Source organism: Chroicocephalus ridibundus, chromosome 11, assembly GCF_963924245.1.
Source record: "Chroicocephalus ridibundus chromosome 11, bChrRid1.1, whole genome shotgun sequence".
In the NCBI taxonomy this organism is placed as follows: Eukaryota; Metazoa; Chordata; class Aves; order Charadriiformes; family Laridae; genus Chroicocephalus; species Chroicocephalus ridibundus.
In genome coordinates, this window is record NC_086294.1 from 17,920,470 (window position 1) to 17,943,646 (window position 23,177).

Sequence of the window (23,177 nt, forward strand, 5' to 3'; positions counted from 1 at the left end):
AAAGAACAAGCAATATTCCATAAGAAAAAGGCAGTCAAGGTAGCCTATACGATTCTGGTTCATTTATTGAGTACATGACAGATAAGACAGACAGACAGTGTAAAATCACATGTATTATTTGTACTTTAAAAAAATTACAATAAATTACTGAATAATTAGTAAAAGCAGTTTTACTAATGGCTGCTCTCCAATGATACAGGACAGAGGAGGCAGAGAAATAAGAAATATGTACCAGCTGTGAATACATACAGAGAATGTCACAAGGAGGAATTAACACTGAGTAGCACACCAATTAGTGTTAAATGGGAACATCCAACCCAATGTGTCCTTCCCACCCTTTATAATCCCAATTCCAGCCAAAAGCTGTTGCAAACCTTTGCCTTCAGTGCAGGGTCTGCTCTCACCGAGCAGCAGCATCTCTCGCTCCGGAGATGCCTGTGTACTGAGATGAATTTATCTGTAGGAACAGCATTAATTTTCCTTCCTCGGAGCGCAGGCCCTACTACCAGAAGGCTAACTCTTAGTTTCTTCTGGTTTTCATTGATTTAAAAGAGCAGTCACTCAGTCTCCCAGTTATTTCATCTCTAACTGGAAAGAGATCTAGTATTTGAGGTTTCCTGTAACGGGCTGGTGGCAGAGGGCCACACTGCTTTGTGTTCTCCCTCTTTAGGTATCAATGCCCTTTGATGTGCAGTAGTTTCTAAGAGCACATCCATGGCTAGACTCTTTGTACAAAAGATGTTCCAAAAGGACACACTGGGTAGCTGCAGGTGGCACAACACTCCTGCACAACTTCCCGCCCCAAGCGTTGGCGGGGGCTGACTGATCGAGGGTTCTTAGGGGTCTTCCTGAAAATTGGACCCATCGCTAGCTAGTGAGAACAGAGAATCAGCACGAAACAATGAATATTTTATGTACCAACAGGGAGAGTCCAGCAGACCAGTGTGCCACTGTCCTGTAACACTGAGGCTGATTCACCGAGTTCTAATTTAGGAGCACATTCCCTCATTGTAACGGTCATGAGCCCACTGATTGACTTAATACTACCTCTGCACTGAAGTCAAGGAGCTCGTGGCTTCCCAGACCAAAGAAAAACAATGGCTTTCAAAGGATTAGAAAAACAAATGCTAGAAAACCAGGTTGTCTGAAAACTCCTGAATGCTGAAGGAGAAAAAAAAAGGTGGTCATAACACTATGGAAATGCCAAATCACATCTGAAAGAAACCTGCGAATCTGAGAAATGTCTGTGTTTAGACCTTAGGGTGCTGGGAGCAGTGGGGCGCGATTGCGTTATAGCTGCTGAGTCACAGAACAGCACTGAAGAACTCACAAGACTATTTATAGGTCAGAGTCCTATAGCACTTGACTACACTGCATTAGCTCTCGGACTGGCAGAACGTGGTTTCAAGCCAGGCTGCATCTGCTGTGCAAGTTACCCAGGAACCTACAGCAAACAAGGGCAGGCAAGGAGCAGTTACTGTCTGAAATAAAACTTCATTAAAATAAAAGACAGCAAAAGGCAGACATGCATAATTTATGGTGGTAATTCTATATGTCAGGGGCTATTAGGTTCTAATGGCTCTTGAGAATGTAAATCTAATTCTGTCAGCCAGAGTAGCCAAAGCAGCACCTACACAAAACAGTCACTGTCAGAAGCCCCTTATCGATTGGAATCTATTGTAATTGTGTAGTTACTGGTCTCTGATTAAACACAAAAATACCCCAAACACAAAATACCAAACCATCCTGCCATCTGCCGCATTATCTCCCTGTTTTATCTCCCAAAGACAATTCCTGCTTTCTTGAGTTCACCCTGACACGGAGGAAAGTTCATAGTCGCTGGATGAACTGAACTGCCTCTCTACCTTCTTCTGATCTTTGATCTTTTGCAGAATGTTGACTTTTTTCTCAAAGTAGTTTACAAGGGCTGTTTCCGTCAGCATGGACGCTAAGATCTGCTCAAAGGAGATAGACCAGTCAGTATCAATGGTACTGCCATACCTGGCAGCTGAGCTACTGCCTTCGCAACCAACCAGGACCGTGTCATCTGCAATGTCTTCACACTGCAGGGAGCCTGTGCTGACCATGGAGTAGGAAGACATGGACATATCATCTTTGGTTTCATCATCTGATAGCAGCTGTAAAGGAGAGCCTTGTCCTTCCCCTGACCCCTCTCCTAGAGTTTGGTTCTCCTGCTGTGTTTTTTCAGGCTGAGCATCTCCGCAGGTTTTGTCCTCATGGTCAGCTTGGGGTTGCTGCTCCACTGCTGAATTCTGACTCTGTTCAGATGTTGGTGACTCCTCTTCACTCACAGGATCTTGGGTGTTGTTTCCTTTGCAGTCCTCAGACTTCCTCATGGGCCTGTTGGAGAATTTTTTCCCAACCTCCCCAATTCGCAGAAGGAGACTGGCTACAGTGGCAATTGCATGGTACAGCTCTTGCTCCACCGGGTCCTCGCTAAACATGTTGTAAAGGGTCTTGCACAACTCTATGAATTGTTCCTTTAAACGACAAAGACCAAAAAAATCATACTTCAGGCTGAAAAAAGTCGACAGTGGCAGATGACAGAATCACAGAATATCTCAAGTTGGAAGGGACCCATAAGGATCACCGAGTCCAACTCCCTGCCCCTTGCAGGACTGCCTAAAACAGAACCATATGACTAAGTGTCATCCACACACTCCTCGAGATGAAGCAACATGCACCATCTTGACTGACTCCTTGTTTATCTGCCTCCCCACCAAATAAGTGGCAACTTATTGTAGTGATTCAGAACAGCCCAGTGCAGGAAAAAACTCTTCTCTCTCTGCTGTAGGGGTTAAATTCAGACACGGCTAGCAATTTAATAGTGGTAGGGTTTTTGCTGACAGATGAACAAAGTACTCACATATTCACATCTGAGAAAACCTAAAGTTTTACTTCTGTCCTGTTACTCTTTTGTGGTCAGCTTTTAAGCATTTCTGAACTGGTTTAAGCAGCACGCATCAAGGACATTAGAGACAGAAAAGATCACACCAGTCATCAGACTCTCTTTCCTGTAACCACATACTTCACTCTCCAGCTGTAACTTGAGGCAATGCAAAACCAAAAAGGCCAAACAAGCTTGTATGACTGGTGGCACATTTGAAACATACTGCTCTGGAGGGAAAACATAGATCGCAGTTTTTATCGGAAAAATTGGCCTGGGAGGCAGAGAGAATCAAATATATTTGATTGGTGGACACAAAGTAGTTTGTCCACATCCACTGAGGAATTCAGCACAAACATGTGGAATTAGAGGCTTCCAAAGCTCACCAGACCAGAACAGCAGGGCAACCCACAGGCACGGACTCAGTATGCGGCAAAATGGCTGCGCGTACTGCCAAATTCCCCACTGAGCTGTCAGTCATCTAACTGGAAACCTTCACATTCGCTTCTTACCTGGCTCATTTTGGGGAGATCTTTAATGGTTTCTTTCTTGGCCTCTTTTTCCTTGGCCCACATTCTTAGGTAGTATCTGTAGTCCTGTGGACTGGTACCTTTCTCCTCTGTAACGCAAGACCAAGCCGCTATTGTCAGGTGGTTAATGGTTTCAGACTTAAAAAGTGAATGCTGTGCCAGCAAAAATCGTGCTGGAAGCACGTTGTATTGACAGTTCAGGAAAATATCTACCAGGAAAGCTGCATTGTTTTCTGCTGGTTTATCTGATCCAGCTCACTAGAACAAGAATTTTAACACTGCTGCATTGGCTTGACTGCTCATAAATGAAAACTATGAGTTGACAACTTACCAAACATGACTTAAAAATGTTATGATCTTGGTATGTAAAAGAGTCAGAGCAGTAAGGCATAAGAGAATTTCCTGGCTTGCATCCCACTTTACTTGTGACAAAATTACCTTTTTCTGGACCGTTCTCATTTCTCCTTCCTTTATCTTCTTGGGTTTCTAAAAATATATGGAATTATAAAAGAATGATTAATAGCTGATTTTCAGCAATACAACACAGGAAGAACGTAAGACAACTCATATACAAATTAAAATCATACAAGAAGATATTTAATAGAAGTTAGATCTCACACTCCCACATCATGTTTGGAGGAGTGAACAGAACAGGATGGAAGCAAGAGGCTAATGGGATGAACTGGATAAAAAGCCACACTGAAGAAGTGGATTGAAGAGCCGAGGTAGAGAGTGGAACTCTTAAAAGAAAGGGCGAAACACAGATATGAAAGACAGCTAAGCAATGCGACGGCTTAAAGACAAAGAAGTCAGTTATCCAAGGCAAGAAAATGAATGGAAAAAAACCAAACCACCACTGAGCACTTACGTGACTAATATCTACACTCACCATTATTCACTGACTGAACTGACACTTCAGGAGTAATTTGCAGAATCTGACTTCATGAACTTCCCTTCTGGTTCCCTATATTGTCGCTACATTTTATAAGGAATCTTGGCTCAACTCAGACTGTTAAGTCAGCCATCTAGCACCAAACAGCACAACTACCTACTCGCGGTTTTTTTTTTGGAGCATTATTATGTTCTGGTAAACATTTAGCATAAATGACATACTTTGACCTCCTATTTGACAATCTCTAAAATTATCGTTTAAGAAATACAGTAAATTAGCCTACTAGCAGATTTACCATTCAATGGCATGCATCCTTATTCCTTAAATTAGAAGGCTATGGAGGAGGCACAGGTATCATCTACCCAGGCCAGCAAGCCTAGTACCCCCCACCCTCTACTCTAACCATATTTTCCCCTGCCAGCTTCTAGGGTGAGATAAACTCCGCTGCAAGAAGCTAGACAAAACCTATTTTGACCAAGGTTGAAACTCAGTAGGTAGACTATACCAAAAGATACCTAACTACCTGTGACACTCCCACTATGAATAAAGTGCTATGAGAGAGGAGGAGCAGCAACAACTTGAGGGTATTTAAAACCGCACACTGGTGCTGGCAGATGATATCAGCATTACAGCCATGCTCAATGCATGCACATAATCCATGGACTGACCTTGAGACTCACAGTGCAGGCAGAAATCCAGCTCTGAGACAAAAGGAGATACTTGAGCAGCAGAAAAAGGGGTTGAGGGGACAATATCCCAGATTAAACAGAAGAAAAGGCCAGACATAGACACAGAGAAGGAAACAAAAACAAGAAGAGAGACAATGAGACTTGCATGAAAAACCTAAATCATGGTGGGAGACAGGGGCTGGTAAAAGCACACCGCTCCTCCTCAGCAGTCTGTAACTGTGCTTCAGAGGGGTCCTGCATGAAATGGGCGCTGAGCAGTTTAAGCTCTGGACTTCTTTCCCCACCATGCAGCAAAGACAGTGAACTCAAACACACTGGCAATCTTAACATACTGTCACCACGAGACCATGCCTTGCAAAAAAATCACTATTCACAGCACATGTGTTTGTGCTGGAACTCCCGCCTAAGCTGAGAGGTTAAAGGCAGCAGTGTTGTATTACCTTCTGTTGTAACATCCTCTGTGAAATAACTCGTGGCCTCCAAAGCAGACTCTGCCTCCTCTGGATTCAGAGCTATATTTACAGAAAAGGAAATGTTAAGCTCTCTGAGCTAACTGAACAGCAGTATCACTCACTTCATTAGTGAAATTCATGAGGCATCCCTTTTTCAATTGCATGTTAGAACAGACCATACTCAATAGTAGCAATATATGAAAGCAATCACTCACCAGGAGGCAGATGCAGTTTGTAAAGTACTTTGAGTTTTTCAGTGAGGTCACCATGGTACATTCCACCTGAAGAAAAAAAACCCAAACAGTTAGAAAACAGCAATTAGGATAAAGAATCACCTGCTCACAGGCTCAAAACAGTATGAGTTCACATGCAATGAGAAAACGCTAACTGCACAAAGCCCTGTGCAGAAACAGTAAAGAAATCTACAGCAAAGCTGTACCTTGTTGGTTTGCTACCTCGTTTCCCAAAACGGGAGACTTTGTAGCAGCAAAAAGGCCCCTTGTGATATTGCAAACATCGCTATCTCCTTTTAGTTCTCCGATTTGAAAAGGACAGAAACATTTTTTGCAATATTCCATCATTTCCAAAAACACCACTTACTCATCCCTGTCACAAACTCCTTGAAGTTAATGAGAGAATCCCTGTTCTCATCCAGAAGCCGGAACAAACGCCCTGCCAGCACAGGCGTATGTGCGCCACAGGACCAGGGGGTCAAACTGATGAACAGCTCTTTGAACTGCTCCATGTCGATGCGATACTGCTCCAGGTAAGGTAAACTCTGATCTCGGCGGGCAGCTGCAGCACGATTGTTTCCCCAGTAACAGCTCATCAGATACTTTGCCTTTGGAGGGAAAAGATTAATAGGTCAGCTTATAGTACTCTACAACAACCCACGGGAATGGAGACTTTGTTATCGCTCAAGGGTAGCATTGAGCAAGCAGAGAAGAGACATTTCAGGACACACTGTTTATCTCCCCCGTTATTCCTAGCGTTACTTCACTACAAAACAGTATGAAATGAAGGAAGAGACAGGGATTTCACAAAAAGCACAAAGAACAATTTTAAATGAAAAATACAAAAAACATGATTTCAGATTTGAATAAAATGACACTCAGGCTTTACTGCAAAGGGAACATGCAGGTTTTAGAACTAAGCCTCTCTTTTGTAGTCTGCAGCACAGTGCAACCGAGTTTGCACTCAGTTTGCAAAACTGATTGTCAATATTGATTTGCAAAACTGATTGTCAATATTTCTCAGTACAGAAGACTGAGGTACTACATATAAAGAACTTTATAACCATGGGTGTCAGAAATAAAATTAAATGAAACAACGCAAGTAGTGAAACTGTTGACTAAGGGGCTAACAACAAAAATGTCTGATACAAACTGGGACCTTATTATTAGGTAATTTCTGGGAAGGAAAATTGTCTAGCTTTAGTAATTTCATCACAGTGTGACAAAGAGGTCAATTCAGTCATGAGGAAATGATCTGGAATCTGTTTTTCTTTTTCTCTAACAAAGTAGTTTAAACAGCTGGAATTGTTGCCTCTGTTCTTACTGCACTTGGTAAATGCAGTTGGGTAATATCACTCTTCAAAACACACACATTGACAAACGGAGGCAAAGCACTTAAGTAATTTTGTCGTAATTACAGAGCATATCAATGGCAAACTTGAGAAGAAAAACTGAAGTACAGTCAATCCCAGCTCCCTGTTCTAAGTGCTATATGACATTCCTGTCCATTGATTCCACAATCTCTTTCTGAATAAATATCATTCAGATACTGTGAACATGTTTTGGCCATCTTTGAAAAAAAAATAAAATCAATAGGATAGTAACAGGGCCAGTCTCACTGGCACCACCTATAACCATGTATAACAAAATGCCACATCTGTTTCTGATAGGTTGGATTAAGAATCAAAGCAAAGTCATTGCTTCCCTTTCAACTTATTTGGATATTTGTTCTCTCAGTGTCAGAACATATTCTTCCTCGCTCTAGCTTCTTACCTTGAACACTACATACAGCTCTTCTAGTTCTTCAATAGAGAAACCAATGTCACTAGACACAGCTCGGACCTATAGTTAGGGAGAAAAGAGAGTGAATAATTAATTCCAAAGCTAGAATAATCAAATAAGACTCACTGAAAAAATCTGTTAAACACAGAAGAAAAGAAAACAAGTGCAAGGAGATATGACACGGGATGGGAAGGAAAACACAACCATTCTAATACTTCCCATTGCTATGGATTACAGGTCAGGAAGACAAGTTTCTGGTCAAGCAGAACCTGCTGACATTTTGAGCAGCTAGAAAAAATTGCTGCACTTATTTCCTGTTTGTGCAGATCTGACCGTGCAGACTGTGTTGACCCTCCCTCTTGTTTTTATCTTCAGATGTTTGACTCAGATGCATTGAAAAACAACAGTGGAAGAAACATGTAGATGAGGTTCTCCACCTATGACACAGGAGATAATTGCAATAGATATGGATACTTCCCTTTGGCCATGAACCCTTCTGTAGAATTCCCTAATGCGCTAGCATACTCTCTAAATGACAGGAAAATAATGATCTGCTAGCTAGCTTTTCTCAAAGATTCCAGGCAAGCAGTAGAACAGACAGCACTAGGCAGTGGAGACTGCTACAAGGCCTACAAGTGGTTTTTATCTCTCTCCATGCCACGTATCTCATTCAATCATGCCCTAGCACTTCAATCCATTTTATTAGATTAACTAGAACCATGTGAAGAAGAAAACTGAAAATCCGTTATTCCGGTCAGTAAATCCATTTTTCACATGAACCGCAATTCTTTAAGTCACTTAAAACTGTGTCTGCTACAGCGCAAACCTTCCAGATGCTCACAGCAAAACACTTTCCATTAATATGCCATTTGGTAGCTCATTCAATCTGGGAGTCACATACCACACTCTTCTTGGCTGTATCCTCCAGAGACTGGATCACTTTCAGCCTTTGTTTAAAACGCATTTGTTCAATGTCATCTGCCTTCAAACTGCTAAATTTCTACAAGAAAGGAAGCAGACCAGGTCAACATCATCTCTAAAGAAAGAAAAAAAACCCTAGAAGCCCTTTACCAGCAGCAAAAAGATGAGAAAAAACTTGAGGTCTATTGCCCATTCAGCCCTGTCCTGAAAAAGAAGTCGTCCAGAATTCATGAGAAATCCAACATCAGAGGTTTCTAAAGAACAGCTGAAAAAGCATCTGTCAGGACTGACAGATCCTGTACTGTGGCAGACGTAAGAGAACAGACAGGTTGTCATTCCTTCCAGCCCTGTTTTTTAATAGGACCCATATGAGATTCAGCTACAAACACCAAAGTTAACAGGCTTTTCTCCTGACTAGGTCAGACAAGTAAGATGAATTTGGCGAGACTCTTTTATAAAAGAAACCGAGAACAGAGACGGCAGATTTGAAGAAACAAACAAAATACCCAGCAAAATGATATCTGCCTGACCGTAAGCAGCTGGAAGAAGACAGGATGAAGAACATTTCCCTTAAAAAGGGAAATGAATCCACATTTACCACAGTGTAGCACAGAACCGTCAAACACCGGCTCTCTTGCCTGCGTTCTCTCCATCATTCAGAAACAAATTTCTTATGAGTTTGTTCTCAGTATGAATAATGAGGTACACCTCCACCCGCGTAGAGGTATTTCAAAAGCACTGGCACCGTTCTTGAGTCATTTTCCTATTACTATAACATGGATCCCAGAATAGGATTCCTGTGTCCATGGACTGAGATACTTCCATGTTTCTGCAGCATACCTCACAATTTTTACCCTGAATTTTCTTCCCCAACTCCCTATCACTGACAGTCATCACATACAAGTCAGAATGGGGACTTTTTTGGCAAAGTAGGAAGAAATCTCTGGTCTGTAATTTTTACTTATTTGCGGTCTTTGTTTTAGTCTCCATTAGAGTCGGGGGGAGCCTTTGTAATCCACAATAGCCAATAGCGTTAGGCTCTATTCATACCAAAGAGGAGGATTAATGGCTTAGGCCTGCACTCCTTGAGCACCTCAAGCTATGAACACTGTTAGAATTCTGGCTGCACAAAGTATAAAACTGGACGTTAGTAGAGGAAAAACCTCTTGGGCAAAAACTAAGCCAGAGCCTTACCTCATAGGATGTTTTGATGAGTTCAAAGATGTCGATTTCAAGTGGCGGGTCATCTCCACTCGTCAATAAGGCGTGCAAGTGGGGAATAGGGGGAGAGACGCTCTGTCTGTTAACTACATTGTCCAAATATCTGTTGGGAAAAAACAGAACAGATGCAAGACTCCAGGATTAGTGTCCAGGAAAAGAAGTAATATCCTAAACATACAATTCCCAACTGCTAGTATCATTAATCTAAACATGTAGGAAAATTTAATTTTTCCCAGCTAACCTGCAATGCTACCCTCAATGTACCTGAGGTAAAGTTGATTTAAAACCTACTTTTGGGGTATCTGCTCTTTTTAAAATGGGCTTCTAGTAGTAAGCTGAAGATCTTGCTGCACACAGAAGAGATTCACATTTCAAACAAGAACATCTTACATTTACCAGACTTGGGAGATATCTGGCTGATAAAGTTTTGTGTTTCTAGAAGGTGATTCCTGCCAGGGTCTATTCTTAATAGCAAATCAGAATTCTTCTGTGAATTTCAGATAAACAACCCTTCATAGTTAAAATTCAAACTGAGGAGGAGGAGTGCATTATGCTGCAAAGCAAACAATTTCAGAAATATGGGATTTCTCTGTACTTGAGACAAAAATTAATTCAGCTGTTGCTAAACGCAGTAGCAAACCTCTCTGGAGCACAAGTTGGGTCCTAGAGTGTTATCTGTGACCTGCTATGTAATGGAATTAGGTAGAAGAGATGATGACTAAAAGGGTACCGTTACTATTCAGTTATAAGTAAGAACAATGAATGGTACCTGCCCAGAATAGTCATGGCTTCACCTTCATCACAGCACTGTAACAACTTCTCCATGTTGGCATCAAGTATGGCCAATGACACCTGCAAGATAAACTTGATTCCCTCGTAGAAAAAACAGTCGACAATGACCACAGCACTCTCAAAGGGCATGACACTGAGAAAGAGAGTGAGGAACCAGGAAAGGGATATGGTGGAAATCACTCCCAGGTCCTGCATCTTTTCTGACAGCTGTGGAAGATATTCTCGTGTAAGTTCTTCAAAGATGCCTTGGTCCACCAATGCACCTGGGAAAACCAATAAAAACAACAGTAGAACTCAAATTGGTGGTATCGCGGTACCATAGTCAAACTAATAAATTATTAAACAAAATAGCATGAATTCACTCTGATTTCATGTAAGCCTCTCAACATCAAAACTAAAATTAATGCATTTATTTACATTTGTTCCCTGTTCTCAAGAAAAGCAGCATATTTAGATAGAGACTATTCCTATATTGCAGAGCATGCATCAACAGAATCTCTCATTGATCTATGCGTTTTCCCTGAAAGGAGGGGTGGAAGATTACTGATATTATAGTATTTACATCAAACTATACTCTTCATACAGATCAACTTTAAAAGCCCATGAAGCGGTGCTTTCACTAACCTTTCCTGGAAGCCTATTCCAAAGATCTATTACATCATTCAGATGGGCAAAAAAACCCCAATAATTTTCTTCTAGATATGTCTCCTTACTGCTAACGGTCCCTCCTGCTACCAATTTTTAGTGACTTCATCTTCCTTGTCACTACAAGGTAGCACTACTACCTTGGCAGCCTGTAGTGTCTCTTCCTATGTCTCCATCACACACCTGCAACTTTAAAGGGAACAGGGTTGTGCTTCATCATCTTTAAAATACATCACATTTACTTCATTCTGAACAACAAAATATTCCTGGGAGATGCTGGTGCAACTGTAGCTGAAAATTCAGGCTCCAGCATGAATGTGACAAAGACTCACCCACTACTCTTGTGTTGTAGTAATCTGGCAACATCCGCTCGCATAAAGCCACCAGGAGCCAGAAAGCCTCTTCCTCATTGCAGTATAGCAACAGTACTGATGTAACAATGTTCATGGCCTATGAGCCGGCGGAATTAAATATGCAGATATACAAGAGAAACATGAAGATGTTCATGAAAGCTGTCATTACAGACCAGCTAAACTTAAAAAGTGTAAATACAGCAAAACTGTCACTAAGAGTCCCATCTATTTCCAGCTTTTACTGGTATCTGAGTCAGTAGATGACCTTGAGCCAATTTACCTTCCTGTTTCAGTTCCTCTGTTTGTGAGGCAGCAAATAATATAACTACTTTTTGTCAAGCACTTTTGTTATTCAATGTGACTAAGTATAATTTTCAAAGTTTTCATAAAAAGCTTTGTAATAATTTGATCGTGAGAGAACATAATGAGAACCTCTAATACCAGAGCAATACACAAAACGAAAGTGAATTTTCCACTGAGTTGTTTTGCAAACCAGCAACTGGCTTCGTCTTCAATATACTGCCCATGAGCATCATCTCTTACTTGATTCAATTGCTCTTTTTAACGAAACCACATGTTTTTGCTGAACTAGGGGAAGCTCTAGCAGGAAAACTAGTAAAAGACTGTCATTACACCTAAGAGAAATGTGCAAATTCTATTTAAATGCTGTATCCAAAGGACACTTAAGAGATCTTGCAACATTACCACTTCTTTCCTACTCTCATACCACCACACTGACAGCATGAAGGAAAAGCCTGAAACTGAACAAAAAACTGCAGAAAAAGTCCAAGTCAATCATGGTCACCGTGTAGGACTAACAAGTCTTAGCAAGACTTCTTGCTTACCTGACAGTACCCAATTGTTGGATTTCTGAATGCATAAGCTGTTAAGACTCTGCGGAGGGCAGCAATTCCCAGCTCATTCTGGAAGGCAGGATGTTCTGGCATAGAACGGTGCAGATCTCTCTCAATTTCCTCTGTAGCAAGATTGTACTTTCCCATTGACTTTTCCACAAGATCTGCATAGTAACCAGGATGAGTCACCATCTCATTCCAAGCCCCTGTAACGACAAACAAATACTGCTTCACCTCTCGAGCTTTGGAATACAGATTTTATGCCCACAGTTTCAAAAAAGAGGCAGCCAGGAAGTGCTACATGAACTCATCAACTACAAATAGATATGAAAGTTTAATAATAAATTCATTGCAAAATCATCATGTTAGAGTCTAATTTCAGTCCCAACACTGAAATACAGACAAAGGAGGCCAAAGTGCTACTAGGCTCATAAAGAAAGTAATCTCAGGAATGCGATCACTGCATTTTTGGCAAAAACACCATGAAGTATCATTCAGGTGGAGTTAACTTGTGACTAATTTATTCTGAAATGAGCTTTTCCTTTGACATGTGCAGAAAACTTATTCCTGCTAGCTGTCAAAGTTTCCAGCACAACCTCCTACCTGAGAAAAGGAGCCACAGCTCTCCACGAAGGTTCTCTGGGATTCCCTTTTGCACGAGCTCCCTAGTCTTGGCAGTGCGATACATACACATCCCTCGCCCATATTCAAAGAAATGAATGTTCCAAGACTCTTCCTTCATCTTCTCCTTTGCCTTCACAGGAACAAATATGGCCGTTTTAGGAGATTAATGCATTTTCATGTTTGTAGGACAAGTAATTTCAGGCCTATACTTCATGAGAGAAATGCATTGTGACATTTAAAGCCTTTCTTCTTCCTGCTGAATAAAAGGGTGTGTGCTAATCTACACTGTTTTGATTCAGTTCTGACCTTGCTTAAAGTTAAGTCTTTACGACGCTAACGTGGGCTGTGCAATGGCATTACACCTTGCAAATCCCTACATAAATGCAAGTAGAACCATGGTCTAAGACAATTAACTAGCAAGCAGAGATACCAGTTCTCTGCTTTTTTGATCTGAAGAAAAGTAGTTCTTCACAGACACAAATTTACATCCCAGAAGCACAGAAACACTAATTACTCAGCCTCCAGTCGAGTATCTCGGGTATCTCAGTACTGATAAAGCAAGCTGACAGTCAGGCTACATCTATGCAGCACTATCATTGTGACTAACACAGCAGTGATACTGCAGGACTGACCAGGGATAAAATGCATTTTCAGTCTTAGAGCGTACAGGAAATCTACTGCCTACTGCAAACAATTTAGAGTTAATTGTTTGGAGTTAAAATATTATTCACCCCTTTGGGTCCCAAGAGCTCCTCGGAATTTCTTCTGAAGAGTTTGAGTAGTCCCTGGGAGGCTGTTGGCACCTCCCCGGCACAGAAGCTGACAGGTCGATTGCTGAGAGCAGACGTGGGGCTAACTGCAAGCGGGCTGCTGGAAGGCAACTCTGGAACCTCCTGAACAACAGAAGATAAAGCATCTGAGGTCAGGCAGCCTCTGTCCTCTGCTAACTGTCTAACAAAGAGACATCATTTGCTGGTAACAAACACAACACACTGTAAGGAGCATGACTCTGGAAAGTTGACAAACGCTCCTCACAGCTATTCCCTTAGTACCTCGCAACCAGGATCAGCCAAATTCCACTTCCATTCCCTGTCGCTGCTGCATGGTTTCTTGGACGGCGTTCTCTGCAAGAAGTCAGAGATTCTCTGTACCAAGAAATCTCGGTCTTTCAGATTGGCAAAGAAGAAAGTCATTTTACTTTTAGTGCTGATGGACAGAGGGCTGGGCAAGACACTGGAACTATCTGCTTTCTCAACTATTGTCACCTAGAAGACAAAGATAAGGGGCATTTGGACCTAGCAGATTTTCCATTATCTATAAAGCACTGCACAAAAGCCAGAAGCACACAAAAGACAGGAAAGGCCTGTAGTCTTAATATTCATCTGAGAAGTCCCTACCTCCCTGAGAGGAATGATGAGATGACAGGCCTCCTCTGCCTTGCTGGCAAAACAGATGTAATTGTTGGAAACAAACATCTGGCCAGGAATATGCATCTTGTTGAATGGTGTCCACAAGGTACAGTCTGTATGTCCATCCAGGCATTCATCCTTGGGCAACCGGAAAGTGGCACGGTAGCACTCATTTTTGGCTCGAGCATCCAGGTCTCTGGGGAAAAGTAAAGAGTAGTTCCCAGACATTTTTTCTCACTTGAAAAACCCACTGAAACACTAGCGTTAAGTGTTCGTTCCAATCACAACCTTCAGATTGTGCTGTGTATTCTTAGTATTCATTTCTCTAACTGAGATGCCACCCCTTATCTGACTTCTCTTTCAGCCTTCAGACATGCTTCACTGAAAAGGTATGTCCTGCAATACAAGATAAAATATACTAGTGCATCTGCGAAACTTAAATGTTACATTAGATTCTGAAACTGCAGAGAACAGTCCCCAGTGGGAGGATTTATTAAAATACAAATGTATATTACTTTTTATAAATATTCAATTTCCAACAAAGGGGCTAATGTAATTTTCTTCTTTCACATTTTTTTTTTTGAACAGGATTTTCAACAGTTTCTAGTTGAAAATTCTTTCTGACAGTGCCTAGACATGAGGGTGTGTGTGAATTCTGCACGTGTGAATTTGGGACGGGAAAAAAAAAAAAAAAGAACAGGCAGAGGGCTAATGACTACAATAAGTGACGCAGCCCCTAGCATGAGAAAACCCCAGTGGCACCTGGGAGCTACACAGTAATGCAGATTTATTACTACAATCCCCTGTTATCTGACCTCTCTTCTCACTGCTGGAAACATATACCTTTTTAATGCAGAGATGTTCTTAAGAGGCTTCCTGGGCTTTGGGAGGGACTTGTCCTGTAGGAAGCTCTCATTATCCAATAGCTGCCGCATAGCAATATTAGCCAACTGCTCCATCAGCTTGAATGTCTCGTTGATGTTGAGAAACATGGAAAAATAAAGTTCATTGTCCCTTGTGCTTACTTTAATGCACTCAGGGAACAGCAGTGTAGCATTTTTTTCTAGCTGGGTTACATCCACCCACTGGATCACCAGTGTAACTGTGAAAAAAAGTTCAAAAAAACTACTATCACAATTCCAGGCAAAAAACCCAAACAATCAGAAATGAAGCTCAAGCAGCAAGTAAGCTCTCAGTGTAGCAGCATTTTTCCCTTTTACACATGGACAATTCTTTTCTTCATACTTTACTGGGTTCTTCAAAAATACTTGGAAATAATCTTTGGGATTAACTAGATTACAAATAATGCAGTTCCAAAAAGGACCATCTCCCATCCAGTAAGTGCTTTCAACTACAATTACTCAAGTTTTCATTCTTTCTTTCCAGCAAATTAGCTTTCGACTGAGGAGTTCAAGCTGTGTAAATACTGGGTCCTGGCGGTGGTTCAAAATAAAACTGACCAAAGTAAAAACATTGCTTGATTCCCTAATCCAGTTAAAGTAAAACTTCAGGTGTACTTGTACCACTTGAGAAATGTTTTGAAAAATGACTCAGGCACTCAGTTTAAACATCACTGAAGTGCCAATGAGTGCAAGGACAGATCTGTGCATTGAGCTAGAGCTCAAAGGACTCCTAAAAGCAAAAACCCTGTCATCTTAAAAAAAATTCACACAAAAGATCAATTGCATCAAGACCATGGTAAATGGCAGAAAAGCAACTAACTGGCTTATAACTCACCCTCTTTGCCCAGCAGGAAGGAGTAGAAACAGAGGTGATTGACGGTGAGGTACAGCCAACCCTGCCTGGGCACACGCCCCTTCCAATAGCTGCAGGAATAGTAATTGACCAACTTCTCCACCTCGGGCATCCCAAACTGCTTCCGCATCTTCAGCTCAGCCTCTTTGAATTTACCTGGATCCTCTTCACTCTGGGGCTGCTCATTCTTGTTCTCTTCAGCAATAATTCCCTAAAAGGACATGGAAGGAGAGAGAGAAGAAATGGAAGGGAACATGCCTGCTGACAGACATATAGCAAAAGGTCACAGCAGCAATCCGGAAGACAGAAAGAAGAAATATGACACAGCAGTTATCATTTCTCCTGTCACGTTAGAGAAACAGTAAAGACATGTAGAAAGAGCGTTCAGATAATCGGGGAGTCCATGATCTGGGATCTACTCCTGAACACATGCAGCAAACATTCATGTTTAACATGTGACTGAGTTTCTCACGGCTGGCCTGGTAACAGTTTGAAGACCCTGTAGGAGAACTGAAGTCTGTTTTCCCTTGCAAACTTGCTTCTTCAACAGGAAGAAGATCAGCTGCCAGGAAGGGCAGAATTCTGCAGTCTGTCAGATCTTGACTGGCCAGAAGGAAAAACAAATGACCACAATCTCTCTCAGAAACACACACGCACACACACAGAGAAGATACAAAGAATCTGACTCGAGTACTGGAAAAGACTCAAATTCTTGCTGTGCGATAAAAAAACTGTGTTTATAAGTTCTGCTCTGGAGAATTTGTGGGCTGGGAATCTGAAGTGTTTTAACTGCACAACAAGCAGAGACACCTGACTCAGAAGTCATCGGAAGTTTTACTTCCCAGATGAGATGGCTTCTAGACCACCGTGGCAGGGCAAGTACATTGCTTACAAACTAGAATTCTCTCTCCCATATTTGTTGCTAGATGAACCCTCATCTAACATTCTCTCTGAATCAAAAGTATAATTTACAAGGATTTTAAAGGGGTATTAAATTTTACTTAGTAGAAGCATCCTAAGCAGGCTGTTCCTTGACATCTACTGCTTATAAATTTTTTCCTCCCCAAATACGTTTGCCCAGTGTTATGGCTGTAATGTGATGCTGACAATACTGTATACATTTCAGGACGTGTGTATGTCTGAAAAGGGAGCAGAAGGAAGTTTTACAACGGAGCTCTTGCTCCTTCCCTCCCAAGGGTAAAAAAATTCTCAACGACACCTTCCCATTCCTTCTCAGGATCTGGAAGACCTCCAGGGAAACACGTTGCTTACATGTATCTTGCCCTTGACAAAGGTGGTGATATCTTCTTCATTATCAAAGATGGAGAGAGTCTGCAGTAAGTTGTTCTCCAGCCATTCCCAGTGCTTTGTGATCTCTTTACGAGATGATCCTAAGTGAAGGAGTAAAAGATGATGGGAAGAGCAAAGAAAAAAGAAATTAGAATAAGGCCTTTTTTTCCTCCAACTTTACAGCAGAAAACTAATAATTACCCAACAGTGATCAGGACAAATCAAACACACCAATTGTATACACATCAAGGATATTTTATGTACACCACCATTATGTTTCTAATGAAACGCCTCCACTGCCACCAAGGATAATCAGCACGCTACCAAGAGATCATCCTATTTGCCAGCACACACCAAACACAGCTTTTTACCACAGACAAAACGCACTCTTATATTCCAGACAAGAAGCACTCTTTTAATTCCTGGTATTCTAGAATAAAAATAATGGGACTTTCAGAGAACCTTGAAATTTCAGAACAACTGAAGTCTTTACACCTTGAAAGAGGTTCCATTTTCCATGGGCAATGGTCGGCAAAGAGCATACAATTTCAAAACAAAAAGCAACCAAAATAGTCACGTGTCAGAAAGTTCTTTGCTTTCTTAAATAAAAACATCTCAGTAAAACTCGTATCAGTTAGTTGTCTTTAACCACACAGTCCACAAGAGTTCATAAAGGATAAGCTGTGTAACCAATGCAAAGAATTTTTCTAGATAAAGTTGCCTTAGTTAGTTGCCATTAATTATTTCAAAGATTTGTGTTTACTAGATTTCATCTTCTCTATCAACAGCTATCACTATATACTCTTGTAGACAGAAAAAAATGCAGAAGAAATAAAACCAGCAATCCAAACAAGATAAGAACCATCCTTAATTGCAGAAAGAAATTTGTTTAAATGCACATCAAAGACACTTGTAAGTTTCTCTTTGCCAAATTTCAGTAAATTTATCTTCTGAAGTTTCATACAAAAACAGTGGGATATCTAAACATGTTAACAGTGTGACTCACACTACTTGATTTCTCTGCGAGTACATTAGACCCCTCCGTGTGATTAATGATGGAACAGAAGAAAGCATCAGACCACACAAGCAATTCCCTGAAGCTATTGCTCTACCTGACTTTTCTTTTTCAAGAGAGAGCTTTGGCAATGAAACAGTCTTCACGTATTTGTAGCTGGATACCTAACCACAAAATCCAACACCAGCTAATCTGTGGTTTCATAAGCAAAAATAACTCCAGGTCCTGAAAACAAGAACTAGAAGCAAGCAAGCTGTCTTGTCTCAAAGGACTGCAGCGCTATGAATTTGAGTTCGTGTGTACCGCCCAATGGATTAGACAACAAGTATTTTTTCTTTTGCCTCTGTGTATAAGGTTATTTGACATCTCTCCTAGCCATCGGACAATGTTTTTAAAGAATTACTGATTTTGAGTAACACAAAATGGTTTATTTTAAGGGCACAGAGTTATCAGTTATAGGATATTTGGTTGTGGGAAAACCCCACAGGTTCAGCAACAATGGCAGGGGAATAAAGTCTGTGTTCTGTTTTGTTTCATGAGCTGCATCTCTCACCAAGCAACAGCAGACAAATTGCTAAAATAAGCCAGGCCTCAATAACTGACATCTTTCTAAGAACAACGTTAGAATTACATACGTGAAGGAGTAAAATCCTGCAATTCCTACAGAGAGCTGTAAGAACAAAGTGCTGAAAGGCTGAGGCTACACGAATGACCAGAATGCTGCCCACGTATTTACACATGATAAATTGTAAATAAAATATGAGCATTTTTCAAATAGAGAGCGTCGTATACATTTTACAACTTTAAGTGAATACCAGTATTTTACTTTGATGCTAAAATGAGAACCAGTTTTGATTAAAAAATACTTTGGATGAAGACAATATGTTTACTCCAGTATAATCATTTATCAAACTCCATTCGGTGGTTATACAGCCCATCTCACTCTATCATGCTGCGTTACTTAAAAGTAACTGAGATATAGACGATATCAACTACAGCACTCCTGAAGTTGTACAAATATAACACATTCATTGCGTGTCAACATACTATAAAATTTCAGATTTGCACCATATGGGACCAGTAAATATTCTTCTTTTTTTCTGTGCAGTTTCTGGCCTGACATTTTTTTTTTCTGTCATTGTTCTTCTCTGCATCCTCCTTCCTCAAAAGGGTAACTGAGTTTCTGTGCCTGTTTCTGTGTTCTGTTTCTAAACCTCTCTTCTCAGAATTTATGTAGCTGTGCAAGGAAGAATATTGTTTTGGTTGCCTGGGGAGACGATGGAAGCAGGGAAAACAAGACATCAACATCTGTGGGCTTTGCAAATGATTACTTCATGCTCAGATTTTACATCTCAACCACAAAGAGAGAAGTGAAGATTCTTATTACAACAAGGTCGGTCTAGCAAATACATGTGAGTATTTTCTCTTTAGCTGCCAGTAGGACCTAAAGCCTCAATCAAAGTTCATCACCAGATAGTAGAACACTGTACCTTGGTATTCCACTACAGCAGTCAGACTTCTCAGGTAAAAGAGGGGAAGGACTCTTATGTTTTAAAAAATATTACTGTGATATATTCTACAAATATAGTATAACTATGCATCTATTACAAGTCAGAAATAGCAGAAAAAAATAACCCGGATCAAGACAGTAAAGAGATTCCCCAAAGAGTGGCACCTTGAACGACCTTGCATGTTCCCATCTTGTACTGTGTTCCTGGTAAGCAGGTTTTGGCACAACACTCATCATCCGACAGCAATCTTATCATCACGGTTTGATTCTCTGAACAACCGCACTATGACCATGCAAACAGATACACTTTGGACAAAGGAAAATTTGTAACATCTGCAGAAACAGAAGCTTTTGCAGAGCCTTACGTTCCTAAATTAAGTTTAAGCAACACTGAGAAGTTTTATGATTTCTGGCATCTTCCACTACCGCACCAGAAGCTCTAGAAAGTTTCCTGAGCAGTCACAGAATACTCCTATGCGGGATAACTGATCATCAGAACCAAACAGACAATACAGTAACACAAATCCAGGCTCTGACAAGAGCCACACCAATACATACCACACGCCACTGCCCAATACACTTGAGAGTCCTGAGTCTGGTGCAGAATACGGTACGGGGCAACTCTGGCACTGGAATCCAAAACCACGTCTAATGTTCCCACAAGAAGACCTAGAAGGCAAGGAGAGAGAAATTAAAACAATTTAACAGTAAAATGAAGAATTGGGTTAAGCAAAAATACAGGATCAACATCACAGAAAAATGCTGATGTTCCTGTCATGTACGCTGTGATGGAAGAGCAAGGGCACTCGGTTGAGAAAATGGAAGGCGTACATCCAGTCTCCGCAAGCAAATTACCTATAAACCAACTACAGCCAATCCCACTGGTAATGGATAAAGTTTAGATGGCAATTAAATGTCTACTAAACCTAATTATAATCCTCTGCCTTCCTAGGAGAGTTTTCTAATAAAAGTCAAATGTATTTTCCTCTGTGGGGTTTCTGTTGCTAATACTGATTTTTAAGCCTACTAAATTAAAACACAGAAGAGTTTTCAACGCTGTGTCTTTCAGCATCACCTATGCAAACAGTAGGTTGGAAAACTCATTCAAGACGGAATCAAACAGCTCTAGAAAAACTGGTATTCACAGGCTTCAGTGATGTTTCTAGAAGTACTTTGATTAAACAAAGAAGGCAGAGAATCAAAATGTGATAACGCGGAAGTTAAATTATTTTTATATGATGTTAAATAAAAAAGCAGGCACCTCCAGAATAAATGCTGACAAGCCACCAGACTTTGTAAAGCAAATCCATTTTTTTCTTCAATTAAGTCTATTTACTAGATAAATATCTAAGATGGTACTTTGCCCTGCTATTCTAGTTAATGTACTATGAGCATCTTTAACGCAAATTAATTTTGCAACATCTTCATGATTTTCTAACATTTTTTCTTAACAGTTTTCTAACATTAGAACTTGGAGAAGGAGCACGATTGCCCCTCTGGTTTGCTATTCAGGAGGCCCAGGCTCAATTCCCTGCTCTCCTCCCCATGGTTTGGGTGAGTCTGAGCAAACTCATCCATATCTTATTCATTACCACGAAACACACTACTTCCTCCCTTTATCTCTCTCGACTACCCAAAAGCAACTAATAGATCAGGAACATACCACTGAGCACACTTCAAGAGAAGCGCCATCCATAATAAGCTCATCTGGTAATCCTTAAAACAAATACGTATGTATCCAGCACAGTGGGATCTCGGTTTGGCTCCAGGTTTCTTGTGCACAGTTTTAGGCAGAACATGGATTAAAAAGTCATTTTGAATACTTCCTATAACAATACTGAATATGTCAAATATTGACATATGGACCGGTAACACGACATGGTTAAGAACTACAGTACAACAGCAACTTCGACACATTTCCAGCTCGGCTGAATACCTACATTCTAACTCTAAAATGTCAACTTGCAGTTGTACAGCTCCTTAAGGAGGACACGTGGCTTTTAACACGTAGGAGCCCTGAAGAAGACTCTCTCACTGGGCTAAACTCACTCAAGAAGCAAACTGGCTCAAAGCTAAAACCACTTAAGAACAGATCAGTTTAAATGTTTCCAGAACAGCACCAGGTATTCATTTCTCCCATTTTTACCTGGGAAATTCCAGTATATGATTTCATGCCTACCTGCAAAACTACACAAGTAAGTTACGTTATATAAAACACAGTAATACAAATAATTTAAAATGTTGTGAAAAGATGAAATATGCTAAGTATGTTTATCAGCTGCGTCATTTCTGTAGTTAGCATATTTGGTTAACAGGGATAACATGTGAAACTGGTTGTCAATAATTCACTAATATAAATCACCTAATTGTGTATGCGTTTTGCACACAAATGGGGTGTTTTAAAAGCGAGGGGATTTTGTGTTGCTGTTGACACCGTGCCTTGGCCACAGTTCTGTCACCCAACACGGCCATCGGGCACACGCACCCAGGGGCGGCTCTCACCGGGCTGCACCCACACCGCCTCACCCCCAGCCCAATTTACATAGATATTAACTAATTAAAAACTACGTCTTACTCTCATCCTCTAAACCTTGAAAAAACACATTAAAAAAAAAAAAAACAACAAAGAAAACACCTCAGTAATTCAAGGCAACACGAGTACGACAAAGAAGCCATTTCTGACAAGGGAAGAAGACCACCCCACCGCCCCCCTTGCCGTTATTCGCCCCCCCCCCTCTGCAGCAGCACGGCTGGGGAGGCCGGACCGCCACCGCCACCGCCCCCCCGGCCCCCCCCAGCTCCGGCCCCGCCGCCGCCGCCGTCCCGAGGGGGGCAGCGCCCGCCCCGCCCTGACGGGACCCTCAGCACCCCACCCGGGCCGGGCAGGGCAGGGCAGGGCCCGGCGGACACGGCCCTGAGGCGGCCCGGCCGGAGTCTCCCCTCAGCCCCGCCGCGCCTCACCCGTGAGGCCGCCCCCTTTGCCGTGTCCCCGCCGGCGCTGGAGCAAGAAGAAGGGGTTGGCCCGCTCCGTGACCCACAGCGCGCCGGCCAGCAGCACCTCCTCGGGCCCCAGCCACATCGCGGCGGCTCGGAGCGGCTCGGCGGGGGTGCGCCGGGCCCGGCCGGAGCGCGGAGGCGGCGCTGGGCGAGCGGCCGGGCCGCACCGGCGGGTCACGGGGCCGCGGCGGCGGCGGCGCCCGGCGGTGACGGCGCCCCCTAGCGCCCCGGCCCCCTCACGGCAGCGGGGCGGTGCCATGGGACCGCCGTGGCGCGGGAGGGAGGGCCGCGGCTCTGCAGCGCCG

The 23,177-nt window shown here is 41.9% G+C and overlaps 1 protein-coding gene across 2 annotated transcripts; it reads right to left on the bottom strand.

Moving 5' to 3' along the window:
• Window positions 1–47: 47 nt before the first annotated feature.
• TBC1D9B (TBC1 domain family member 9B) lies at window positions 48–23,069 on the bottom strand. 2 transcript variants are annotated; one of them, XM_063348847.1, is made up of 22 exons: window positions 22,837–23,069; window positions 20,434–20,544; window positions 17,333–17,451; window positions 16,043–16,271; window positions 15,149–15,407; window positions 14,294–14,501; window positions 13,949–14,161; window positions 13,628–13,789; window positions 12,876–13,026; window positions 12,264–12,478; window positions 11,398–11,515; window positions 10,398–10,683; window positions 9,602–9,731; window positions 8,388–8,486; window positions 7,478–7,546; window positions 6,072–6,312; window positions 5,687–5,752; window positions 5,460–5,531; window positions 4,999–5,049; window positions 3,877–3,924; window positions 3,421–3,527; window positions 48–2,501 (listed from the first exon to the last, which is right to left on the bottom strand). In XM_063348847.1, exons 1-22 carry the CDS (start codon window positions 22,952–22,954, stop codon window positions 1,809–1,811), a joined length of 3,765 nt encoding a protein of 1,254 aa, XP_063204917.1. In that variant the 5' UTR covers window positions 22,955–23,069; the 3' UTR covers window positions 48–1,808. The 2 variants fall into 2 exon arrangements, with proteins under 2 accessions (XP_063204917.1, XP_063204918.1); XM_063348848.1 differs by lacking the exon at window positions 4,999–5,049 and having other exon boundaries at window positions 22,837–23,068.
• Window positions 23,070–23,177: the final 108 nt, after the last annotated feature.